This window comes from Rhipicephalus microplus, chromosome 5 (genome assembly GCF_043290135.1).
Source record: "Rhipicephalus microplus isolate Deutch F79 chromosome 5, USDA_Rmic, whole genome shotgun sequence".
Classification (NCBI taxonomy): domain Eukaryota; kingdom Metazoa; phylum Arthropoda; class Arachnida; order Ixodida; family Ixodidae; genus Rhipicephalus; species Rhipicephalus microplus.
In genome coordinates this window covers 94214048-94240151 of record NC_134704.1, presented here as the reverse complement: position 1 = coordinate 94240151, position 26104 = coordinate 94214048, and the positions used below count along the sequence as shown (strand labels likewise).

Here is a 26104-nt window from a genome sequence, read left to right as displayed (position 1 = left end):
GCGATCAAACTGCGATAAGGTGACGTGACACGGTGCATTTTTTTCCTCTTTTTATTTCATTGTATACGGCGCGTAAAGATAAAAGCCTCGACTCGATCTTGCATCTCGACAATGCCTCTCAAGTGGGAGGGTGGAAGCGAATCCGGATTCATCCTGTAACGGGGGTTATAGGGTGGGGGGGGGGGGGCGTTCTACTATAGATAATAGTCATAATAATAATAATCGTAATATCTGGGGTTTAAAGTCCCAAAGTGACAATGTAGGTATGAGGGATGGCGTTGTGGAGGGCTCCGTAAGTAACGACCATCGTGGTGTTTTTCAACGTGTATACTGACATGCCAAAGAACACGGGCCTCTACATATTCACCTTCATCAAAAAGCAATCGCCGCAGCCGGGGATCGAACTCGTGACCTTCGGGCCCACGGTCGAGCACCAGTAACCGCTGCACGGCCGTGGTGGACGTTGTAATATATCGATCGAGCTGAGTGGTATACGCGAGCATTTGCCGACCCGAAAGACGCAGGCTCCGTCCCGGCCTTAGCGGTCACAATTCGTTGGGAGTCGAAGTGCTAATGATAATTTCCGGGGTTCAACGTCCCGAAACCACGATTATGAGGAACGCCGCGGTGGAAGGCTTCGGAAATTTTCACCATCTGGTGTTTTGTAACGTGCAACCTAAATCTGTGTACACTGGCCTCGGCAATTTTGGCTTCTTTCGGCTGCTGACCCGCAGGTCGCGGGATCGAATCCCGGCTGCGGCGGCTGCATTTCCGATGGAGGCGAAATGTTGTAGGCCCGTGGGTTCAGATTTGGGTGCACGTTAAAGAACCCCAGGTGGTCGAAATTTCTGGAGCCCTCCACTACGGCGTGTCTCATCATATGGTGGTTTTGGGACGTTAAACCCCACAAAATCAATCAATCAATCAATCAATCAGTTTTGGCTTCTACTGAAAATGCGGGAGCCGCGGCCGCAACCGTACCTTTGAGTCACCAATCGAGCACCATAACTTTTAAACGTCGACGATGGAATTGCGAAATGCAAGGCCTGTGTACTAAGGTTTTGGTGCACGCTACTGTAGGAGGTCGAAATTCTCGAAGCCCTCCGCTACTTCGTGTCTGATAATCATATCGTGGTTTGGTTGTATATAGCGGAAAGATAGATAATATTCACGTGGCAATATAGAATGACAGGAAGTTGATATACTTCAATAGGAATTCAAAAAAAAAACACACTAAAATACCGTGTGGTTGCCGGAACAGACACAAGAAAAGAGGTAAAGACATGAATAAGCTATGTGCAACTAAAAGGTCAGCCACATTTGGCTGGAAAAGAAGGCAATGACAAAGCTTACGTACACGGGCTATACAATCGGCCAAATCTTTAACTATCGCGCACGACTGACCGTTTTCCTTTCTGTTTATCTTGGCCATATGACTAAGTTAGGTTCTACATGGCGAGTATATACAAGTGCATGCTCACAAAGTACATGCCCACGAAACAATTCAAGTTCGTTCAATCATTGGCATTGGCAGGCAAAAAGTTGAAAGTTTTGGCCGGCTGTACCTTAAACCTACTGCCATTTCCTCCACGGTGCAACCTTTCATATTGTGTGTGTGATTGTTGAGTTTTTCGCTTCTGCGGTATATCCATGCCCGCGGATGAAGGCGCTAACACTTGGAAGAATTTTCGAAGACAACAGCTTCTCGCTGGCGTTTGTAAACCTAATAGCGTGATGTGTCATACCGCAAAATACTGGCCGACTGGAACGTTGCATGATCTCTATCTGTCTCGGTTTCTCTCTTTACGTCCGTAAGTTGCAAATGCACCCATCCGTTTTCCCAGTGTTAGGTGGCGTACTGGGTTTTTAGGACTGGTTCACAACCTAGCCTTTTATTTTTATCCTCTCATTTTCCTCTTCTATGATGAATGCATAAGAAGGCGACTCGCGCGCTACGAGAAGAAATCAGTCTTACACACTATAAAAAAATTGTGCGTGCCCAGCAGATCACGAACTACGTGCGCGTTATCAGTGTGGAATTGGGTTCTCGATAAGAAGGTGACCATCGCCGAGTCTCCAAGAAAGGTTGTGGGACATCATTATTGTGGAACAAAAAGACACCATTTTTTTTCTGGGCTGGGGGAGTAGGGCTGGGCTGGGGGAGTGCCCAGCCCAGCCCTACAAGACAATGTCAACGTGAACTCCATTTGTTTTGGCACGATTAGCTAGTTTTTGTAGCTGGCATGTCTCGTACCTTTCATGTTTCGTATCGAGCATGTTTTCTTATCGCGCTGTTTCTGTCCGCACGTTGTAAATACATGGCAGTTAAGTAGATTTGATTATACCAATCCTTTCGTCGGGACCAAGACTCTAAGGAACCGGCATGGCGTCTCTTGCCGTTGTAGCGAAATTCTGGAATTTAAGGGCAATTGGAATGTTAACGTGATTCTGCTTTTCAATTATAGCGCTGCGTCTGGTCCGAAAATTCAATTGTATTGAAAATTGAGCTGGTCTTTCTTGCACGTTTATTTCACGTGACCGGTTTCCGAGGGACCAAACTGTCTTCTGCCAGTGCGCGTAATGACACTTTCCTGCCCGTTCTACTTTTATACTGGGACAGTAAAAAAAGAAAAAGAAATAAGACGCGTCAAAGTACATGACCCCACATGCAGGTTCATCACCGACTGGCTTCTTTGGAGTCGCCGCATGTAAAGCTATAAACTGGTGCGCATAAGCGGAAAGATCCATTTCGATGAACCCGATTACCGAGATAGAGATATAAACTAGAACGCTTAGGCGCTATATAGGATGTCTGGTTTGCATCAGTGCTCTTGCACGAACTTATACGACACGTCCGCGCCACGCATGCAGTGTTGCATTCGCCCACAACACGATATCCCCGTTCGCGTCGTATGGTCTACGATCGCCGGGTACCGGAGGTTATAGAACACTCACGACCAGCGTGCGAAGCACTGGCGAAGGCTACCGGGGTCCCCTGTTCTTTCGCAGCTGTAAATATTGCCCGTCGCTCGGCTCATTCGGACGTCGCTGACGTGTGACGTATTTATTTTGTCGCGGGACAGCCATACCCTACGCGGGGAGCAGTTCACTTGCCGCGGCAGTGTTCAACTCGCACTTTGGTAACGAGACACTAGCATGGCTGTTGAAGAAGCGGTCTTCCCTTCCGCCAGCATCCCGCGCAGCTTGTGTGTGTGTTGCTGGTGATCTTTGATTAATTCCTGCCTCCACTGCGCCCCTGTTTCGTGTGCTCGGTAATATTCGCCCCATGCCGTCTTGATCGTGCTAGATGATACGCTGCGTGTGCTCGCGCTTCCAACGCGTGGCTGTTTTGCTTTCGCGGACGGTGCCTGACAGAAGTGTTCGTTTCAAAGACATCTTGGCGGCATCGCCCCGGCAGAGGGCGTGAGATTTGGCCCCGCGTTCGTATGTAGGGCCGCAGCTTCGTTTTGCAGCTCCCAGCTTTTGCTGCGGACGCTGAGGACGAATTCGGGGGCACGGTGTCGGGCCTGCGACGTGTCGCTGTTCTTGGCACTTCACTAAATGTCTAGCGCTGGTTTCCTTCTCCGAGTGTCAATCAAGCGTTTACCCGTACGAATATCAATGCAGTGGCGCTGGAGATTCGACTCGACGTAGGGCGAAGAAACAGGGCAGTGACCGTTGAAACACGGTTGAATCCACAAGAATACACTGCTAAAAATTCACTGGGAATGCATTAACCTAAACCAACTCGACGGCGAAACCGATCGACTTTTCCCTCTTAGGTGAGGTACTGATGTGGCCTCGTAAGCCTTCGCAAGATTTTCGCACCTAACGTGATTTTGCATTGCCCGCAAGATCGGAGGCACCTCACCAGGTTTCGCATTGCCACCGTGATCGAACCAAATTTTACCAAGCTGTGATGACGTCATCATGTGACGTTACGTCACTGCGACGCCACAACGGAGTCGCAGCTTACGGCGATCTTTCGCGTAATCATAACGGCATAACCTGCCGTGATCTCTTGAAGATAACTCTTTTTATCACTCCCCCCCCCCCCCACCACCGATGCCTTCGACGCGGCACAACAAGGATAAAACTTCGCGTTCAACTAGGCATCTAAGGCTTTCGCCTTAGTAATAGCCCTTAATGGCTGGTGCACCGACGTGGACTGTTTCATAAGTACACATAGCATGCTCCCTGTGTTTTTCCTTTCGTTGGTGTATCAATGGCGAGGTTATTAAAGTCAGCCATTGGCCGTAATTCGATAATAGAACACTATCATCGTCATTAACCGTCAAAAGCTATCTTCTTTGTGTCCATCTTTGCTTCGCTCTCATAACACGTGTGCAGATTTGTTTGGCGTGGGATGAAGTAAATCTGATGGCTAAGAGAACGAATACAAAGAGAAAGAGAAAAAAATGAGTGAAAGGCAGAGAAAAAAAAACTTCTTGATGTCAAAGAATTTCTCGTGAGGAAAGATTCGAATCGGTGTACGCGTGATCCGAAGGTGAACATCGTAGCCCCACCGCGGTGGTCTAGTGGCTAAGCTACTCGGCTGCTGACCCGCAGGTCGCGGGATCGAATCCCGGCTGCGACGGCTGCGTTTTCGATGGGGGCGGAAATGTTGTAGGCCCGTGTGCTCAGATTTGGGCGCACGTTGAAGAACCCCAGGTGGTCGAAATTTCCGGATCCCTACACTACGGCGTCTCTCATAATCATATAGTGGTTTTGGGACGTTACACCCCCACATATCAATCAACCAACAATGGATACCATTTCGGCTGGAACTCGACCTGTTTATGAAACTAATGGGCATGCACAGTTTATGGAGAACTCATGTTGCACAGGCATGCAGAACCAACACTGTCGTCACGGTTGCATTTCATACAAATGGCTCCACGGCGAAGACATTCATCGACTATCTATAGGCACGCAAGCGGAGTGAAACGTGGCTTTGTATAGTATAATATACCAAACAAAAATGAGCGTGTTGAAAAAATAGGAGGCGAGGAAGTAAATAATGACGTAGAAGAAAGAAAGGAATGGGAAGAGAAGGAAGAAAGACAAAAAAAAAAAAGACTCAGTGAGCAAATTATTATTCCTACACCGCGTTTCCTTCAAGCTAGTGACTACTAGGGCAAAGGAGGCATTATTTTTTTCCTCCTGCTGGCCAACTGCAGCCAATTGTACTTATGGCTACCACGACGTAGTCTTCTCTATACAGATTTTAGGTGCGAAGCTCCTTAGGCCACCGGTTGTTCCCTCCTCCAGATGTTGTATGTAGCCACCTCTAGATTAACTTGCTCAATAGATGGCGCTGTGTGTATATGTCCCTGGGAATAACATAACTAGATGGCGTTAGTTGTTTTCGCGCCGTCTTCATGGAGTCGATGATGATGAGTGAGGCGAAGCGTCCGTCCGTGTGTCCTACCCTCTGTGGGTCCGTCCGTTTACTCGTCCGTCCGTGCGTCCGGGCTTTTGTCCGCCCGTCCGCGAGTCTGTCCGGTTGTCCGTCCGTTTGTCTTTCCATGAGTCTGCCCACCCGTCCGTCCATCTGTGTCCGGCGTCTGTCTGTGCATCTGCCAATCCGTCCGTGTTTCTGTCCATCCGTCCGTACGTGCCTCTTTCTGACCATCCGTTCGTTCGAACGCACGCACGGATGTACACATGAATGGATGGACGGACGGATGCTTCACCCCACTCATCATCATTTGCTCCGTGGACATGGTGTGATTTTTTTGTGTGCGGTGTCTGTCCAAAAAGATATGTAACCTAACCTTACGGTACAGGCTCGTACGACAACGCGTATAGCTGAATTTATCTGTGACGCACCCTGTTAAATAAGTGCATTTATAGTAGAGAACAGAGGGGCTGGTTATCTCATATGCATGTTCTAGTATGGCGATGAGCTTTTTCCTTGATTGCTTTCGCCAACGGAGTTCGGACAAACAACTTCACCGTGGTGGGTGACTATTGTTGAATTCCAATGGCGGAGTCGGTGCAGCCGACCGACTTCGCGAGCGAGCACTCGACTCTGGCGTAGAGCAAATCCTCCAAATCCGCCATCGGAACACAACCCGCCCTGCTGGAGCAAGGCGGAAGCTGCCGCGTTACCCAGGATACCTTGCGTGCGGTCTTTTCCGCTGTCTGTTTCCCACGTGGTTTACCAGCATCGCCGCATCGTTCGTTGGCTTGTTCAGCACTATTCACCTGTGTGGAATGGATATCAGGCCAAGCGTGCAACAGCTATTGTCCACGATGTCTGCTGTCGCTATCGAGTAGCAGAAGCATTGCCGCACGCTTTGCCGAGGTAGCCGAGCCGTCCACGCCGTCCGCCATTATCAACACAACTCGCGTCGCGCCAGCCGCGCCCCTAAGCAGGCAAACGTCTCAAAGGAAATGCGTGACGCTGAGTTCCGGTCCACTCCACCGATTTCGGCGGAGCAGTTTTTCCTGCTCCACGGAGAGACTCCTGCTCCGAATCCCCTCCGGCTCTCTCATTGGAACTTTTGACTCTCGCTCTCACTCTGTCATTGGAACACACTTGCTCTGAAAGGAGCAGAAAAACTTGCTCCGACTCCGCCATTTATTTTATTTTTTTTATTTTCCCTCTGTACAGAGTAGTGAACCAGTTAGTATAGTACGTTCCTTTTTCATCTGTTTCTCTCCGCGAAGTTATGCTTTTTCATGCATTTTCCGGCAAGCTCTCAGGGATAGAAAACTCCTGCGCCGTCAGCACCAATGCGTCTCCTCGCACTTGAAATCACAACGTCGTTTTCACTTTTTTTTTCTTTGTACACGCGCACCAATTGCACGGTCGACGTCCTCGTGACGGAAAACAGTCTGAACCGGCCGTAGAGCGGGAAAGTATGAAAAAAAAAAGAATAAAAAAGGCGCGCGCGCGAAAGGCTCTAACGACGTGTCTGACGATTCACCATAAATATTGGGGGTTCCTCCCGAAGGCAGTGTGTTAAACTCCCGCATCGCCTCGCTGCGAATTCGAAACCGCCAACGGGCGGGTGTTGGTCGTAAAAAGAATGGCGAGCTACAGATCACTGCCGGCATGCATGCGAGGCCTGCGCGGAAGCCTGAACGACTGCGCGACGCTGAGCCATCCTCCTCCGCGCAAGCTCGATCGGGTGATCGACTTCTGGACTCCGCTTCAAGGGATATCAAAAATAAGCCTTAATTCATATTATGACGTCTCACATGCCTTGGTGAACCTGAGTGTAAGGGTTGAAAAAAAATGCGTGGTTTACGGCTGGTCACTACTTCATATTAAGATGAACGAAATTAAAGAGCTTACAGAAGGACGCATGCAAACATTGATTGAAGATCGCAACTCTGTGGGCGTGGAAAATGTATCGAATATGTTCGTCACGCTCTCCATATATCCATGCCTCTTCAGTGTTCTAAGGCGGTCTTCGCATATGTTGCAGGGTATACAATACACTAATATACAATAAGATGCAACACAATAGACTGTACTATATTACAAAAGAATACGAATTGATTTCCATGCGCACAACAGTTCTCGTGGGTGCCATTGGCTAAAGGCTGTTGCACAAAACTGCTTGACTGAAGCCATTGATCGGTAAAAGGCATACGTGATGGTTAAATAAAATTATACAAACATTGGTAGAAAATGAAATATGAAATCCCAAACGATACGGCAGAAACAATTTTTAAACGTGGTATAAATGATTACATGTCTAGAAATGCGCGAAAACAATGCGTACTGCTGTACCTGCTTCGTTGTCTGTGAAATGTTAAAACGCTATATACTTCAGCTGAACCAACAATCATGCGCGGCAATTACACGATTTGTACTGCCTAACAGCTCAACCGTGAACACTAGTGATAACAAGATTGTTTACGGTGATTGATTTCAGAATATCTAGCGCAAGTACACCAACGTCAGCAGAGCTGACAGCGCTCCGAACCGCGTAGACATTGGTTATTGACCAACCGACACACAAGTGGACTATATTTTGCGCCTCTCAGGTGGCACTGCAGTCTCTGCTATCAGCCTTGGGCCTCGGCCCGAAAGAATACTTGGTACTGGAGACTCCTGAGATAATACATCATATAAGTGAGAAAGGACATCAAGTCACAGCGGTTACTATCTGCAATGAATGCGTCGACCAAGCTTCCCGCTTAGTCCACTGAACAACGCTACATGGGAGCTTTGCTTGCCAAAGTGCCATGGCACAATGGAATCAGCCGTGCCGCAAGCATAGCCAATGTCACTCATTTTACCCAGCCTTAAGTCTTCAAGCCCCATAGGGGCTTCGCCTATAGTAGGCGCTACAGTTTTGTGTAGGTAACGCTTGGGTGTTGTCTTTGCCAATGCTTATGCGTTCTGCGTTGGGACGGCCGTCACCGCAGTCTAGTGCCACTGCAGCAATAAAGAAACAATGTGACATATTTCTTGCCACTTCGCACAATACAGTGCACAGCGACTAACCGTTTACATCACGTTCAACAAATATTTCCCCACCGACTAAAAGAACGATAAGGAGGAGAAAGGAAAGAAGTGAAAGACAGGGATGTCAACCAGGTGCCATTCTAGTTCGGTACCCTTCACTAGCGGGAAGGGGGGAGAGGATTAAAAGAGAAGACAGAGAGACGAGGTAAGGCAGGACGGTCAGGGTATGTGTGCGCCTGTCCATTACACGCTTGCGACCGGTTGCTTAATCCGGTCGATTAAAGAAAAAAAAAAAACCTAGCAATGCCTGCGTCGCTTGGCTGCCCTGCGACGCGTAGAGCTATGATCTGAGGATCTTTTCTGAAAAAGGTCAGTCATATAGTTTCCAGTGCTGGGTGGCAAACCGGATGCTAATATCTGGCTAACTTTCCGGCCTGCCTCTTCCTAGCTCCCCCTCTCTCTAAGGGACCCCAGCGAAAAAAAGGAAAGCTTCTGAAAAAATGTCTTAAGTCCTCGCATCTAAGATGACAGAAAGATACTGTTACGCGCCGACATTCGCAAGAGCCGAAGAAAAATGTCGTCCCGACCTCATCACTTGTAACCCGCCGTATGGGATACACGAACTGAGTCACGCGCATTTTCCATCTTCTAGGCGCATCCAGAAACGTGAGAGCCCGAGTCATGTCACGGTGCAACGGCTGCCGAACTCTTCGATCATCTCCCACAGCACGCGCATCATCGCAGTGCGTCGCAGAAGCATTTGACTTTATTTGATTTGTTGTTGTTGTTCATTTGCTTAGGAGCGGTTAAACGCGGACTGCAACGAAATGCATAGCACGCCGTGAGAACCGTCTCTGCCGGCTAGAGCACACATATGGCTGGCTATTCGTCTGTAGATATTAGTTGCACGACATGCTATAAAGTGTAATAGAATTGCGAGCAATATTTTGCTTGCTATAGCTTATGGCTGTGGCTTAGATGATCGAATGCGAATGAGATATCAGAATTTGGCGCGTATTTCGAGTTAGTGAGTGCATTGTCAGATAGTTCAACAAGACACGTTTGCGTTCCAGTGTAAATTCGTCCCACGAGGGCATAACAAAGTCATGGTTATTAAATAAGTGCAGAAGTGTGTGAGCAAAAATTTTTCTCAAGTTTCATGGAGCTGACTATCTCAACACTGGAACTAATCTTGAAATGCTTTCCAGGAAGGCGTGACTTCGGGACCCGTCGGATTTATGCCAGCAATCGCAAACACATGCTACACAGAGCATGGGTGGATGCTAATTAACTTGTGTTACATCCTCTCCCTGCGGGTGACAAGGTTGTTATCCCTGGCTGCCCCACCGTGGTGGTCTAGTCGCTAATAAGGCACTCGGCTGCTGATCCGCAGGTCGCGGGTTCAAATCCCGGCTGCGGCGGCTGCATTTCCGATGAAGGCGGAAATGTTGTAGGCCCGTGTGCTCAGATACTGGTGCACGTTAAAGAACCCCAGGTGGTCGAAGTCTCTCATAATCATATGGTGGTTTTGGGACGTTAAACCTCACATATCATTATGTTCTCGCTGGCTTTCTCGAAAGCTCTGCATTTTCACCTACTCATCCATTTACGTGTCTTGGTTACGTTTTCCGCGTTTACTTAAAATTAGGTTGTGCGTAGCCCCCGAAATGCTCTTTTTCCTCACCGCTCTCCTGTTCGTGTAACGCTCTGTGTATTTGTTGAAATCGAGTAAGATAATGACGTATTATTTATTGTAACGGTGTACACATTCACCGTAATTTGTCAAATGTACAAACTTGGGTAATTCACCTCTGGCAGTAGGATTGGAGGGCTACGCGCTAAAATCGACCGTAGAAGGGTCGTCAAAACTAGAAAAAAAATTACAGGCGCACAACAGCTGCCAAAGCATGTCTCGACCACTTTGAGCCTTTGACACGAAGGATGAAATCCGATATGCACTCGCAGCATTACTCCGCTGTTTTTTTGCAGAGTTTTGGTGGCACGCGATCCGTTGAGGGGCTCGTTTGCGAAATTGATGGATGAGCTTCGAGCCCGCATCTTATTGTATTTTGTTCTTCTGTGTCGTTTCAGCGACGGACATGGAGATGTACGTAGGCGAGGGCCGCGAGTGCGTCAACTGTGGCGCCATCTCGACGCCCCTGTGGCGCCGGGACGGCACGGGCCACTACCTCTGCAACGCGTGCGGACTCTACAACAAGATGAACGGCGCCAACAGGCCGGTCGCCAAGACGCCCCGACGAGTGGTGAGCAGGCTGGTGAGCAGGCTGGCTCGCTCCTTCTCTCTATCCTCTGCACGTGTTACACGACTGTTTTGGTTGTGCTTCAACGACGACGACGACGACGACAACAACAACAATAGTAACATGGTCCGCAGGGTGAAAAGTTCTTTGGTTAAACGGAACTTTTACAAGGAGTCACGCCTTAACTTATGCGTTCCATAAAGACTGCTTTAAAGTGAAAGCCGTCATTATATATTATTTACTTCCCCCTTTAAATAGATTGTATTGGTCGTACATTACACGCGTTAAAGAACGCCAGATAGTCAAAACTTCAGGCGCCTTTCCCCACAGCATCCCTCATTATCATATCGTGATAGTGGGACGGAAAATCTCGACAGTTGTTATATTACCGTAAATGAAATAAATATTTTGATCAATTTATAGAATTCTTTTTCCGTGTTCTTCATGTCAAAAGCTGTTGCAAACAGCTCGAAAGTGACTGAAGGAAAAGTAATAGATAGAGGCGGCCTGTTAGCTTGGATATATATTGATGCAAAACGATATCGTTAAAATGAATACAAATGATAAGATGAAGACAGGACATGCACTGCACTCAAAACTAAAGTTTTTATTAAAAAAAAAGATGCCCTTAATATGCAGCCAACATCGTCACACAAGAAATTGTCGCAGAAGGTGCGAAGCAAACCACATCAAGAGGAAGGAGCAGGAGGGACATAGCCTTGAAACATACAGAGCGATAAACACACAATGAATAGACACAATGACACACACGCGGGGGGGGGGGGGGGGGAGCTTTACACATGCCTGACTGACGCATTTATCCTTTGATTTGCGAATGTTGAAAACTTCAAATAGTTATCGTGTTAAATTATGATGGTGTCAAAATAGTGTGGCAGTATCGGTAAAATTGGGACAAAATTCACAAGAAAGACAATGGTTAGGAAAGGGATAGATGACAGCATTAGAGGAAAAGAGCCATCGTCGATTTTGTGCATCAAAAGGGTGTTTTTACAATAAAAACTTTAGTTGTGAGTATGGTGCAAGTCGTGTCTTCATATCGTCCTTTGTATTCGTTCAAGCGATGTCATTTTCCACCGATCTGCGCGAAGGCTCTTTATGACGGCACAAAAGTCAGTTTGCAGAGAAATAAAGGCAGTGTATAAGCGCATATTGTGTGTAGTAGTAAAACATGTTAGAAATGTTTTGTGCCTAACAGTGGTCGTTGCACAGTTAGAAAATTGTAAAAAGCAGCGATCAGTGCAACTCTGTCTCAAATGCTTGAAATTCCCTATTACTATCTGGTATAATATAGAAACGAAAAAAAAGTAACTATTCTTAGATATTTTCATCAAAGATTCGCAGTGACAGTTTCAGATGCGCGTGAACGTACGCGGTGCCGTTCAGATTCAGCGCTGGACACGAAAAAAATTTCAAAGGTTGCCTGTGCCTCCACCACCCGTGTTCTAATGAGGTCACAGTTGGTCATCTTATACTTCCATAGCTTCCTGTCACCCTCTATCCCCAGGCAAAATGGGTTATGCGTCATACCATACCTAAATGTCGGTTTCCATTCTGAACATTGTAAAAGAATGTCAAGTTTTTCAATTCACCTTCTCATCAACCCACCTTGGCTGACAGGGCTGCTACTATGGTCGCGCTGGTTACGCAAGAATTGCCGCCATTACAGACTTGTCAACACGGAGGTATCAGGTGTGTGGTGTAGGACACAGAGTTTGCTACAATAATTATTAGAGGGAAAAGTGGCGCCATGATTTTTGAACCACCACGGCAATGACGGGCAGTTCACGAATTTTAACGTGATAGCGTCAAAGAGCTCGTGTCGCAGAAAACCTGTCGCCGGTGTCGGCCCTATTGGTTGTGAGCGAAAAATCGTCTGTGCGTCTGTGACCAAAAAAATCGAGGTGCCGATATATAGCCGCGGGAGGCCGCTACTTGTCCACGTGGGTGCGCGTGATCACACTGGAAAAGGCCACGCATTCGAAGAAAAAAAAAGTGGTCAAGGTCGCGAGGCACAATAGTTTCTTTGCCCTGCTCCCCTCCATGCTTAGCTTCCAGCGCTTTCGTCGGGACGAGCGAAGAGATGATGCAATTGCAACATGCGACAAACCTTTGTAACTCCACTCGCACTGGACGGATTCTTAAAATTTTTGCGCCGCTGAATTCGCTAGGCAATTAGCTCTTCTATTGAATTTATTCCATGGTTACACGAAAAAGTGTTTCAGGGCCCTTTAACGCATTTTGTTCGACAGGTGTTACGACGAAAACGAGCCCATACGGCGATAATAGCGCGCGCTGGTCCAATCTACTGTTTGCGTGTTTGTGTGCGTGCGTGAGTATGTAAAACATATGAATAAGTATGCACTTGGTGGTTGAAAGGTGTGGTAGGGGCCGGATTTCGCTACCGCGTTCAACTCTTAAAAGCGAAGCTTGAGGGTCCCCCAATGTTTGCTTGTTTTCCCATTTGTGACATCAAATGCGCTCGTGCTTTTGCTTATTGTCATGTTCTTTGCTTCGAGTAACAAAAATGTCTTATTGTGAACTGCGTCCGATAGTTCAAATCTAAGTAAAATCGAAGCCACTTGAGGTAAATCGAGGATTTGAATTTGTCAACCTATGAGTCAAAAGGGTGGAAACAGCCGAACTTTGTGTTGTAACAAATCGGCTGCAGGCGACACCGAGTCACATGGAGCCTAAAGAAGCAAGCTGGGACAACTCTGTGTACTAACCATACTTCCCATGATGGAATAAGTGCCGTACGTTTCAGCTCCCGTAGAAACTGTCAGTATTCCCTCTAGCGCACTCTAATAAAACTCTATGGCGTATACCCCCGTATTCGAAATGTCTAAGAAGATAATTCTTCGCTATAGCCAAGAGTGCCTACTGAGCATGCGCGCCCGTCGGCACGTTTGCGGAAGCCACGAAGCTGACAAGCGCTCCACGAAGGCGGCTCTGTATACGCTGTCCAAACACTTCGCGGGCGCGGCTTGCGTGTGTAACCGAATCCATTGGCGGCCCGCACAACAGTTTGTCTTTGTTCCGAGCCGACCCGCCGTGAGTGATGACGTCGGCCGACGCGAGGCTCGCGTTGAGCCGATTCGTTATTATCTTGTCTCCCGCTAGCGGCCATCTGTTATGAACGCGCTATCGCGCTGTTCCCCGTCTGCGAGTCGATTTGTCCAAGTTTATTCTTGCCATTAGGGCGAACGGCCTCGTTAAAAGCACTCGCTTCTCGTCTAATCGTCGCACGCTGATAGGCGCGATAGAGATGTGGCATCGGAGGAGCACAAGTGCTTTCCCATGCGAGGTCGATTTTGTAGCGGCCCGCGCTTAATTAAAGCTGCGCTAGGCGTTACTAGGGCTTATCCGAAACTATTTGAGTACTATGTTACACGACTTCAGTTCCGGTTGTGTTGGTTAGGGTTTACATAAGTGATACGCTAACTGAGGTAATTCATTAGGGCGCACCGAAATTGCGATGCGGTCAACTTGTAGTATATTGTTTCGGAATGAAGTTATGCTATGCACTAGGCGCGCACTTAAATCTGCCCTTGGCGTTACCATAGCTTATCTCACTCTTTCAGTACTACGTTACACTTGTTGGTTAGGATTTAGATAAGTGATACGCTAATTAAGACAATTCATTAGAGCACCTCAAAATTTTTCAATCGACAACCTTTAATATAAGGCTCTGGAATCAAATTACGTTATGCAAGAGGAAAAATAACTGTACACAATAAACTTGCATTGTATTGCTTGAAAGAAGAAGGTCGCGCCAAACTAAAAGCAATATTCGCAAACATTCGTTGGCGTAGAAATATTTCAATGAAATGTTGCAACTGCATTGCAGTGTGTTCATAAGAATACTTACTTTTATAGCAGCGTTAGGTTGGCTACTTTTAAGTGCACACTAAGGCCCGTATTCACAAACCAACCTCAACCTTTCCTCCAGTTTTCCTTATCGGTTTTATACTTTTAGAGCTCGTAATAAACAAATTGGACCAGTATTTATAAACTAGCCTTGTCCTTATCTTTTGCCCTGTTATCATTTTTGTGCTTTTATAACGCGTGAAGAGTGTAAAGGAAGTTGAGGAAAACGTGAGGTAAGGCCGAGGTTGGTTTGTGAATACGAGCCTAAGAAACCGTGCGTGGTATATCACAACAGTGCGAAATTATTCTGGTCTTATTCATTAAGATCTGAAGAGTTTCCTGGTGGTGATATTATTAAAAACTTCTTCAGAATTGATGAGAGCTTACAGGACCCTTCAGCTTCACCCTCAAGGGTAGAACGCGATTGCGTAATCAAAGCCAGTGCGCACCGATTTCTCAACTGCTATAGGCTGTCTTCGGTTCTCGGCGCATGCCGCCTCTGTCCCACTTAAATATCGTCGCTAAATTCAGAGACAGATTCTTGGGCTAGTTAGTGATTGAGAATTAACATATTTGCACAGCGCTAGAGTGCGAGTAGTTACGGCGTAACTACGGAAGAAGAGAGAGGGACAGAAAAGAGCCCCTTCAGCGCTCTCTTATGTCCTTGTCTCTCTTTCCGTAGTTACTCCGTAAGTACTAGTAGTCTTGCGCTGGGCGAATATGTTCAATTCTGAGAATGTCGACGATCTTTGACGCTCGGTGAGAACGCAATACGACTTAATTGATTACGTTATATTGTCACAAGAAATCATTGACGATGTCACGCGATAATGTCACGCGACGTTGTCGCCTCAGTCTCGTGATGCATCGTCCTTGTCAAACACCCCAGTTCCACGGAGTGCCTCAGCGTGTAAGGCAAATAAAAAATGGCAGCATATCCACGGAGTGAATGATGGAGAGTGGGGTGAAGCGTTCGTTTGTTCTTGCTTCAGTTAATCCGTCCATCTGTCTGTGCGACCGTCCGTGCGTCCATCCGTCCGTCCGTCCGTCCGTCCGTCCGTCCGTCCGTCCGTCCGTCTGTCGATCTATGCGTCCATCCTTCCATCCATCCGTGCATCCGTCCGTGCATCTATCTGTCTTTATGTCCATCCATTCATGCGTTCGTCCATCTAGTTAACACTCCAAGTAGCGCCATGTCGCATCTTTTTATTATATTCAGCATATAGAAGTACTGCCATTCAGCAAGCATTACCAGGACTAAACGAGAGGTGGCACTCACGCACTCTCTTACAGCCTGTGCTTCGTGTCTACTTCCGACCTTTCACCGCACTCTCTAGTTCATAGCTATATACTAGTCCACTATGCTCATGGCACTGCAGCCCAACCCTCGCTAAAGCTTGCTAAAACCATTGAGATGCTAAAACCAAGAAAGTTAAGCCCAGCGAGTCTAACGAGGCAGTCCTTTCTGGTATTGTAGCGCTCTAAGTGCATCCTTCTGATACTAGTTTCTTTTAATAAACATCAATTTCAAGATAAATTTTATTAGAGAATAAGTCGTCAATACTCTTCTCTGTAGGTTATTCCATCAGAAACAACTATCTTTTAATTTTTTATCAACGTGCACGGGTTTCCTCCTCAATTGAAAAGGGTGCGCGCGTGCCGTTCCCCTAGTCCGGCCGTGGAGGGGGCTACCTACTACTACGACTACTACATACATCGCCGACACACGACACACGGCATAGGAAGCTTCGCCCCCAAAAAGTCGCATGCACAAGCCACGCGCTTCTTGCTTGTGGTGTTATTGTGGCTTAAAATGCTTTGCCTCCGACTTGTCTTTGGCGAATACGTAAGGTACCCCGTTATTTTTTGTTTATGAGATCTTGTATGCAGTTTGGGTTATGTGTAAATCGTAGATTGTGTTCTGTGGATGACAGTATAGGACGAGAAAGAGAGATTGTGTAAGAAAGGAGAGCGATTAAGCAGAGAGTTCTGGCTGAGTATCTGGTTGGAGCTACTAATTAACAAATTGATGAGTGGTTCGTGTACGAAATTAGATTATTTGTACAGAGGCAAAATATTAGAGGTTAACTCTCACGCTTACGGGTAATGAAGTTGGTCTGTTTTTGCGATATATTATTCATCTATATGTTTGCCCGAACGAGGTGTGAAGGCACACTTCTTTGAATATTTTTTAGTTTGGTTGTGTACCATATCAACACTAGGGTCGTTAATTTTGCCACCATAAGTTTTTAAATAAGACTGAATATCAAGGCCAAAGTTTTATTTTTAAATTTAACGCCGAAACCTGCAGGAGTGGCGTTACGGTTTTCAGAGTGTACTTGTCTCATTTTGGAGACATTGACTCTACGAAATTGCCAGAAACGTGGTATAGTAAGTCGATCGCCCCCTCCCCCCCCCCCCCTGAGCTCAATGAACTTCATTTTTGCCGATTAGGAAATAGGGCGGACCCAGTATGTGCCGTGAACATCTATGACATCATTGCATTTGGTGCGGAAACATAGAGGGTGTCACCAGCCGCATTTTATTTTTGCGGGTTTTCTCGCTTACTAAGCGCCATCTCGTGGCAAGTGTGCTGATTTTCGAATATTGAAAGAGGAAGTTACTTTTAAAAGCCAGGCAGATGATTTGGCAGACAGCCTTATTTTATGGCCTGAGAGGCTAAGCAGTGGGCCTACCAGGTAGGCCTACTCAGCCGTCGGATAGTCCTCATGTCAGAACAGAGAGGCTGTGCTCGTTCACAGGCCCTCTGGGTAGCCTGGAGCGGGACGTCTTGTCTGGGGTTCGTGACGGCCGTCGCCAAGTCTTCTGTTTTAAAGTCCTGTAACGCACGGCACTGCCAGAGTGTGTGACGTTAACAGAAGAATTCTGAACCACAATTTGAATAGTGCACCGGAATTAAATACTGCTGTATATTCTCCCTGAAACATTGTTTTTTTTTCTTCTTTCGTTCAGTCTGCAGCGCGGCGAGCGGGCCTGGTCTGTTCCAACTGCGGCACAAGCATGACGTCACTGTGGAGGAGGAACAACAGTGGCGAGCCTGTGTGCAACGCCTGCGGCCTCTACTTCCGACTTCACGGGGTACGTGCACACCATTTACCAGAAGTGGCGAGGTTGCTTTGAAAACGTATTTAAATTACGTTACAAATCACAGCTGGATGAAAATAAGGACATTACTATTACTTCTTGAGACCATTTTCTGTACAGAAGGTTCTAGTACTTTGGACGTGGACCTCGATGGCACAGAAAGCAACTATAAAGCGCTATTGAAGTACTTGAACTGAACAAACCGCCTCTAGACTATAGATGTACTCCCCCACGTGTGCTCGAGATTCTATGCATCTTTCTTCCTTTTTTTTCCTTCTATCTCTTCCTCCCTTTATCCCTTTTCCAAGTGCAGGGTAGCAGACCGGCCATGCGTCTGCTTGACGTTCCTGCATTTCTTTGGATGTCTCTCTCTCTCTCTCCTGGAAAGTCATGTTTTGAAATACAGCAGACATCCAGTATTCCGTCACCGATGATCACTTATCCAGCGTATCGTGATCCGCCGTTTAATAAGTGAGAGGTACCGCGAGGTGAGGCTTCGAATCAATTTCGCAACTACGCAGACGTCAATATGGCTTACTGCGTGTGCACGTGCGCGCATCAGTACGAGTATAGTTCAGTGCAGTGGCGGCTGGCAACCTAGAGGTTCTTTATTTTACCCTCGCCCTTTCTAAAGCTGACTGCTGACATAACATCCGATACAAATGAGTAAATCTACTTAACCACGTATAATACTATAACACTTGCGCACATCCTATGCGGCGATGTTCGGGGGCGAAGGGTGAGGGAAGGACTTTCTCTCTACAGTGCAGCTGTTCTCGCTGCGTCGCGCGTTAGTCGCATGGCCATTTGAATCGTGCAGAGCGCATTCGTGGGGCGTGTAGTTACTAGCGCGAGCCAAATCAAGTAAAGATGACAAAAAAAAGAAAAAGTTGAGGCCACGCATGAAAAGCGATCTAGCGCATTTCGGTTTCGCCAGACCGGGTGTGCGCGCATTTGACGCGAGCGACGAGACGAGGTGACGTTATCTGGCCGGGCGAGCTGGCCGCGAACCTTGGGGGGGCCTGCTCTCGGTTTTGAACCGACCAGAAGCCGAGTCATCTAAGCAACAGCAGCAAGGAAGGGACAACCCCCTCCCCCTTGAGAGACTTTAGCGATAACCCGGAGCGTCAAGATTTTGATCATAACCGCATGCTCCTGAGTAAGGCCGCCGCATCTAGGGTGTCTCTGACGCCAACGTGTCGCCGAGAAGCTTGGTGTTTGCGTGTCGTTTTCTTATTTTGGAAGCGAGCTTTGTGAAACTACTGCGTTCATCGTAAGAGCCTGGGTACGCAGCTATGGGCGGAGCCTTCAGGCACTAGGCTAGGGAGTATCACCACAGAACACCTATACACTACCACTTGCATCACGTGGTCCATACAGAGTTAGTCCTTATAACCTAAAACGTAGGTGGTCACGCTTACTTCTTCGGCAAAAAACGCAGCCATGTCGCCTATGTCCGCCCTTATACGCAATAACGTTCCACCGCTATCCCTGAGAGCAACGGTTGCTCCCCCGCCAAACACAAGGTGGCTCACACGAGGTCTGTGAAGCGAACAATATAATCGAAACTACCGATGATAAGCGTTGGCAGCATTTTGTCTTGGGAAGTGCAAACCTGTGTGGCATTGCGTTAGGCGAGAAGGGGGTGGGCGGCATAACTTTGTCAACGACCGTGCTACCTATACTGCATCGATTTTCAACTGCCAGGGTTGTGGGATGACAAAATTTTTTCGCTGCGCCTTCCCTCCCCATAACGTGATGCATGAGGCTGGCAATGCTCCCGCCCTCCCGGAGTCACAGCGTCTCCCGGCCTCTTACGTCAATGTATAGGGCTGATTTGGCGCCCCCCCCCCCCCCCTGCTAATAGAAATGGCCACCTCTCCTGTCCCACCCCTCCCCCATGCGCACGCCTATGAGGGAGTCCGCGTTATCGGTAATCACCTTTAGCCTCGAGAAGTTGGAGGCCTTAAAGCTTTAGGATGCCTGGGTGACATCATGGCGTCGAGTCTTCGACGCCCGCCGTTGCGCGTCTATATTACTCGCGCCTGCTTAGAACTCTGTTCCGTTCTTTGCATTCTCTTCTTGATCGTCTCAAGCAACAGAAGAACGACGAAAACAGCATCGATAATGTTCTTGGTTAAACAATAAAAAAATGACGTTTACTTTTGCTTCTGCAACGCGCTCGGTTGTACGAAAATTGACATCAGCTTCGCGTCCCGCTGCAGAATCTGTTTCATTCCCGGCAGCCAACGGTGGCGGAACGTAGATGCAGCGAAATTATTACCGCATGATGACGATGTGGTTTCTACCTGCAAGATATGAGGCTGTCACTCTCACTGGGGTCAATTGTACCGCACGCATCAGCGTATCTGCGGACAGCGTTTTCGCCGGTGTGCTAAGCACCGCACACGCACGCACTACGAGTCTCGCAAAATATTTCGAATGCTCTCACCCTAGAATGTCCCCGCAGCAGTTGTGTCAGTTTCTTAGCAAACTTGCTCGGCCAGCTTGTTCTTTATCTTCATGTTTTTTTCCTCGCGACAATTACGGTGCTTTTGTTCACCAAAATGAGGTTAGGTGTGGTTGTGGTTAAGCGTGGAAGTTCTCATTGATCTTGAATTGCATCATTGTGCAGCATTGTATATAGCTGCTTTACACTTGTATCAGCAACACCTTTGATAGCCACCTCGTAAATTGGTTTAATGTCCTTACCCTTGAGCATCATCTGGTAGGTCGACATGACTTGCGAGACCAGTCGTCGCCTCAGTGAGGTGAAAGATAATCATTATGCTGGCGACGTCACAAGCTGCGTGTGTGTGCCATCGAAACAGTTCATTTCGATCATGGCGTTTGTTTCGAAAAACTTCATATCTACGGTGCTCACACCAGAAGTTTGCTTACCGTTTGGGACACGGTAGTAGATTTAACCAGTATTTCACGTAAATTAGAGTTTACGACTTGATAATACCTCGTGAATGTCGAGAAGAAATCCGTGCCTATGTTCCGAGTAAATGGGCATTTCGGCATACCCGAAACCCTGGTGTGCGCGGCTGTATTATTTTGTTTAATTTCCGAATATCTGTTTATGACAAAGTAATTCATACCAAGTCTCCCGTGTAGAAAGTTCAATTCTGTCAAATCACCTAGATTTTTTGTAGAGGCAGACGTGACTTTCATGGTACACCACCACGGAGTGAGCTGAGACATTCCGAATTTTTTATCACCCGTGTTTTCAACTTGAAGTCTATGCCTAGTCATATTCAACCACTTACCGTTACTTCATGGCACTAGTTTTTTGTAGTATGCAGTGAAATTTTCATAGCACTAATTTTTTTGGAGTATGCCGTGAAGAAAAGAAAAGTCTTGCTCTCCTGCCTCACGATTTTCACTGTGATTCTCCCATTCAGACGGGAGTTTGCTTATCATCAGCTATATTATCAAATATTTCTGCAGTTTATTAACTTTCACTAGTTATGGAACCTTCAACCTAGAACCTTGAAATATTTGCGTCACGAAATCGAGGATTAATAACTACCATATCGCTAAAGCGCGGGCACACAACGGGCGCACACAAGGGCGAAAAGCGACGGTGGACCAGGCGAGTCCTTGCCGTGACGTCACGCCGCTACGATGGCGGTGGCGCCAGTGTTCGTTCTCGGGGCTTATAGGTCGGCGAACTTACTCGTGAACCGACTCACTCGGAATGACTCAGACCGAGCTGTGAGTCGGAGTCTGAGTTAGTCCGGATGAATAATATTTTTAGTGAGTTAGAGTCCGAGTGAGTCCGGTTGAAGAACATTTTCGTGAGAGTCAGTCCGGGTGAGTCCAGCTCGAGGAAACATTGGTGAGTCTGAGTCCTTGCGTTTCTAAAACACAACACATATTTATTGAGAGCTGCACTTACATTCTCGTTCACCTTACTACAAATCCACATGTAAATAAACAGCAGCACACAAACCTGGGGCGCCATTTTCAACGTACCCGCTTAGCGGACATATCCACTTCAGTGAATTGCATTCGCTTACTTAAAAAAAAAAAAAGCGGGGAGCAGTGACGTCAAGGTGCTCCTGGCCAAGTCAACGCACCGAACCCGCCAGCGAATTCGCAGCGTCAAGAAAAAGTGGACCTAATCTACGGTAACAGGACACTTAAACAAACTTCACAAGTCTGACCTTAAGTAAGAGCTTGTTGACATATTGGAGCACGATGCAGCGAATGTGTACCGACCTTCCAAGTGTTTCAGGTGTGCGGCCGCGTTAGGCCTAAGTCAAGGGCTAACCGGATTAGAGTTTCTTCAGGGCCTCCGAGATGTGTGTCCAAAAGCAGCCCACTGGAGGTCACAATTCGTTCACGTGAAAGGCATTCTCCCCTCTCACTTCCGTTGAGAGTTGTGAAACTTTCGTGACGTCAAAATGACATTGTGGATAGAAGGACTGGCCACAGGAGGCGTGCTGCTCGCAGAGCTCCAGCCAATCTGTGGAGCATTGTCCTCCGCAGGGTGGGTACATAGCAAATAGCTCCACCTGGGGTACAGGCGTTTACTGAAATACCAAACGTTTTACTCGGCCAATGCGACAGCAGTCGCATTGAAAAGAACCAGAGTACATGTTCGATACACAGGGAGACCATAGTTGTCGCTCCACATTTTTCTTTAAATGTTTTATGAGAAGTTACTGGATGCAATGTTTACTACCCACAAGAAAACCTTACTACATTTTGCTACTACAAGTTGTCATTACAGCTTCAAATGACTACCCTGAGAGACAACCAGGAGCCAACATACTCAAAACAATGTCCAAGTTCCCAGCCTTCCTGCCCGTCTGAATGAACTCACTCGTAGTAGGTGCCCCCACTCCAGGGGCGGCGCCAGAGGGGGGCAAGGGTGGGCTGGAGCCCCCCCCCAAAATTCTCGCCTGCCCCCCCCTATGCCCACCCAAGTGCCCGGAAGCATATATTGAAAACCTAGTAGGAGCAGAGCTAGCTTGCCCCCCCCCCCCCCGGAGGAACTCACTTTTCGTGGTTGCCCCCCCCCCCCCCCCCAGTAAAAACATCCTGGCGCCGCCCCTGCCCCACTCCAGTACAAATTAAAAAATAAATAAAATCTGACGTCGTTATTGTGCACTGCCAAATATCCTGACACCAGCCTTATACCCAGCCAACATATTTCATACGTATGCTGCATAGGCGAACGTGTCCTTTATCAAACAGGCTCAAGTTGCAGTGAAGGGACAGCTGCCGAGTGTGAAGTTCGGATATGAATCCGCGTCCATTCGCGCAATTCTCATCTATGCACACAGAGCAGTAGCCGGGCTCCCTGCGTCTCAACAAATCCTCGTCTTCTCGTATATACGGACTAAGCTCATGAACGCCCTTAATAAGGCAGATAACGGCGGTCCTCCTTATCTCAAGCAGAAGCGTGCGATGCTATTTAATATCGCGCTCCCCTTGCACGCTGTCGCCTTTTATCTGCCGGTCTCGCCTTTCGCACATCGCCTCTGACCGGCTCCCGAATCCATGGTACGGTGACTTCGCGTGCTTCAGCCCCTGGTTTAGTGGCGCCTTATAGCCTGCGCCGACGGACGCCTCCATAACAACATTGTTCGTATCAATTTTTCCTTGGTTGCCCCCAATATTTACTATTTTCTCTATTTCTTCTTTCGCACTTTAATCCGTAAGCGTATAAGGTCAAAGGGAAGTGGTTTACGGGTGCTGTACAAGGCGCCCATTTCTAGCAACACATTTTCTTCACGATCGCATTGGTGGCTCTGGCATTATCGTTTGCGGTATACTCACGCTGTAGCTGGTCTGTTTTTATTTACCGGACTACAATCAAGTATACAAGTTATATGAAAATAAGATGTTGCTTGCCGAACAATGTGGGATGAAAACATGTAACTCCATAGAAGGGCTTCAGCCTTCCCTGCGATGTTCGGGCTGTTTAAAGACCACTGAAGTACTAGAACATGTTCATCATCTGTTTAAAATGCACCGATTGATGAAGAATTTCATTGTAGCCCTTCACTGCGTGGTTCTCAAAGTAATTGAAAATCTCAGCATTTCTGTCCTAATGTACGTAGGGGCAGTCTTCGATGTCATGAACAGAGTCGTCGTCGAGCAGTTGCTACCGAAGCGATAGCCGCGGTAGTAGCCCAGTCGCACAAGTGTAGCGCTGTAGTTCAGTTTAGATTCCCGGCAACTGCAGCCGCGACTTCGATGGAGGCATGCATGTGTGCACATATTTAGAGAGAGAGTACGGGAAAGACGCGTAAGTTAACTAGACTGTCAAGTATACTAGCCCACACGCAGGGGGGGGGGGGTAAGATCAGGGGTAAGAGAGAGAACATACACTTGCCGCACGCCCTATTCCTCAAAGTGTGGCAGCTTGGGCTAGTTGGTATGGCATGACGATAGTTATAGCGGGAGAACAAAACGACGACACAGACACAGAGCACACAGCACAGAGATGAGCGCACCCGAGTCATTGTCGAGGCCGCGCAGATGGCACGCGAACAGGTGCCTTGTATTAGCAAGCCCTCCGTGGCTCTGTCCGAGAAGGAACTCACGATCCTCGAAGGTTTCGGCGCGCGTAAGTAGTTATATTATCTTCACTTTTCTCTTTCGTTTTCTTATAAAGTTTTCTTTGACGTTTTTTTGTGCTTTTGTTTCTTGTCTTTGTTTTTCTCTTACTCATGTTCTGCTCTTTGTGCCATATGGTTTTTTATCACATGGTTACTGTCTCCTCTATATATTTTCGTGCTCTGCGCAATAAACTCAGTTGGAAGTTAGCGCTCGTGTCTTTCGTGTCCTTCTTGTCTCGGTGTCATCGTTTTGTTCTCGCGCTATAACTATCGTCATGCTATTCCTCAAGTCTCGACAGCGACCCTGTGGGTAGAGGCGCCTGAACGCGCTGGCGCCTAACCAATTACGAAGAGGCAAATAAGTGACGTATGCAGAGGGGCAGAGGTGCGGGAGGAATCGAGAAGGGAACTAGAGAGTGAGAAAGGGTTCATCAAAGCAGAGTTAAAAAGAAAACGGCCTTGAGGTATCGTGTGAACGCGGGGATCTCTTTTCCCGAGAAGTGGAGGCTGCTGTGGGGGAAATAAACGAGACCCCTTAGGAGGTCTGGAAGGGAAAAAAAAGAAGAGAATAAAAAAAAATGCCCCGGAGGGCAAAGTATGTGGCGAGACGCTCGTGTCGGACGTGTCCGCTTCGGTTTCAGTATGGCCGCCGCGTCGAGCCGGACGGGCCACGCGAGGTCAAGCGTGGCGCCGCGTCGCCGTGTGCGTGGCCGTCGCGTGACCAGGCGCATAACACGTTGGTGTTGCCAACTAAAATTTAAAAAAAAAGACGCGTAGAGAGAGAGAGAGACAGAGAAAGAGCACTTTGCGGCTTCTTTCGTCAACTGCTCGCGAGGCGTAAACATATTTGGGGAGACACTCGAGAAGCGGCAGCAGCCTGGGGCAGAGCGACATGCGCGTGCTATGTCGTGTTGACAAGTGACGAGGAGGGATGAGTAGGGGCTCGCCACAGGTCCACCTGTCCCACAGGGCGGCACTGGTGACGGAGCGTTTTTTCGTTTTTTTTTGTTTTTCTTGTAAGGATTGTGGGGAGATTCCCGCTGTACGGCCTCAATGCGATCGCTATGCGCTGGAGGCTGCATACATGTGATACAGCCATTCGAACTTCATTTGAGATAATTATACGTGTCTTTAGATTGAGATCACAGGCACGGTCGCAGCATATACAGTCAATTTAACTTCGGTGGACAGAATAACACATCACTGTAGACATAACTGTAACGATAACCGCGGTCGTAGCATCGCGGAGCTGAGTACGTGGGTTGGACTCTCGGGCACAGTGGCCACATTTCGATTCGGTCAAAATGCAAAGATCATCCCTGCACTTTAATTTGCGTTCACACTGAGGAATCCAGGGTAACCAAGATAAATAGAAAATTGGTTGTCAATTCCTTTAAACCATTACATGTCACCCATCACTCGTTGTAACATCCAAGCTGCGTCGTTTCGTCAGTGACGCATATTCTCTTATTGTTCAAAGACTCGGAGCGCAGTACAGTCTGAAAAATGAAAACTGAAAATACTTAGTTGGTTGGAGTACCATGCACAAGCCTGATGTGCATAGTATTCCTGAAGGCATGTCGAGATCGACGCGCGCACGAGCAAGCACTACGCTCTTTACCAACACTAAAAAAAAAAGTAAGGGACCCTGACCCTTGACTTAAATGTCTGGTACATCGGCGTTATTGTGCTTTATTGTATTCTTGTGTTAACTTGTGTTTCCTTGCTCTCTCGAAGTGGATCTCAGAAACATGGCCTGTCTCGAGATATTCTTACACCTGTTCTTTCAATCAACTAATTCTGTAATGAAGCCAGTGGGCACGGGGCTCGAGCGAGAGAAAAGA

The 26104-nt window shown here is 47.6% G+C and overlaps 1 protein-coding gene across 4 annotated transcripts in view; it reads left to right on the top strand.

Annotated features, from left to right (window-relative positions):
* Positions 1-26104, top strand: part of LOC119174334 (uncharacterized) — a 71048-nt gene that overhangs the window by 34746 nt on the left and 10198 nt on the right. For 3 of the 4 annotated variants that reach the window (XM_037425190.2, XM_075895770.1, XM_075895772.1), the window contains 2 exons: positions 10520-10704; positions 17551-17676. In XM_037425190.2, coding sequence (XP_037281087.2) covers positions 10520-10704; positions 17551-17676 — 311 coding nt within the window. The remainder of the gene's footprint in view (positions 1-10519; positions 10705-17550; positions 17677-26104) is intronic. The other variant, XM_075895771.1, reaches the window with a different exon arrangement.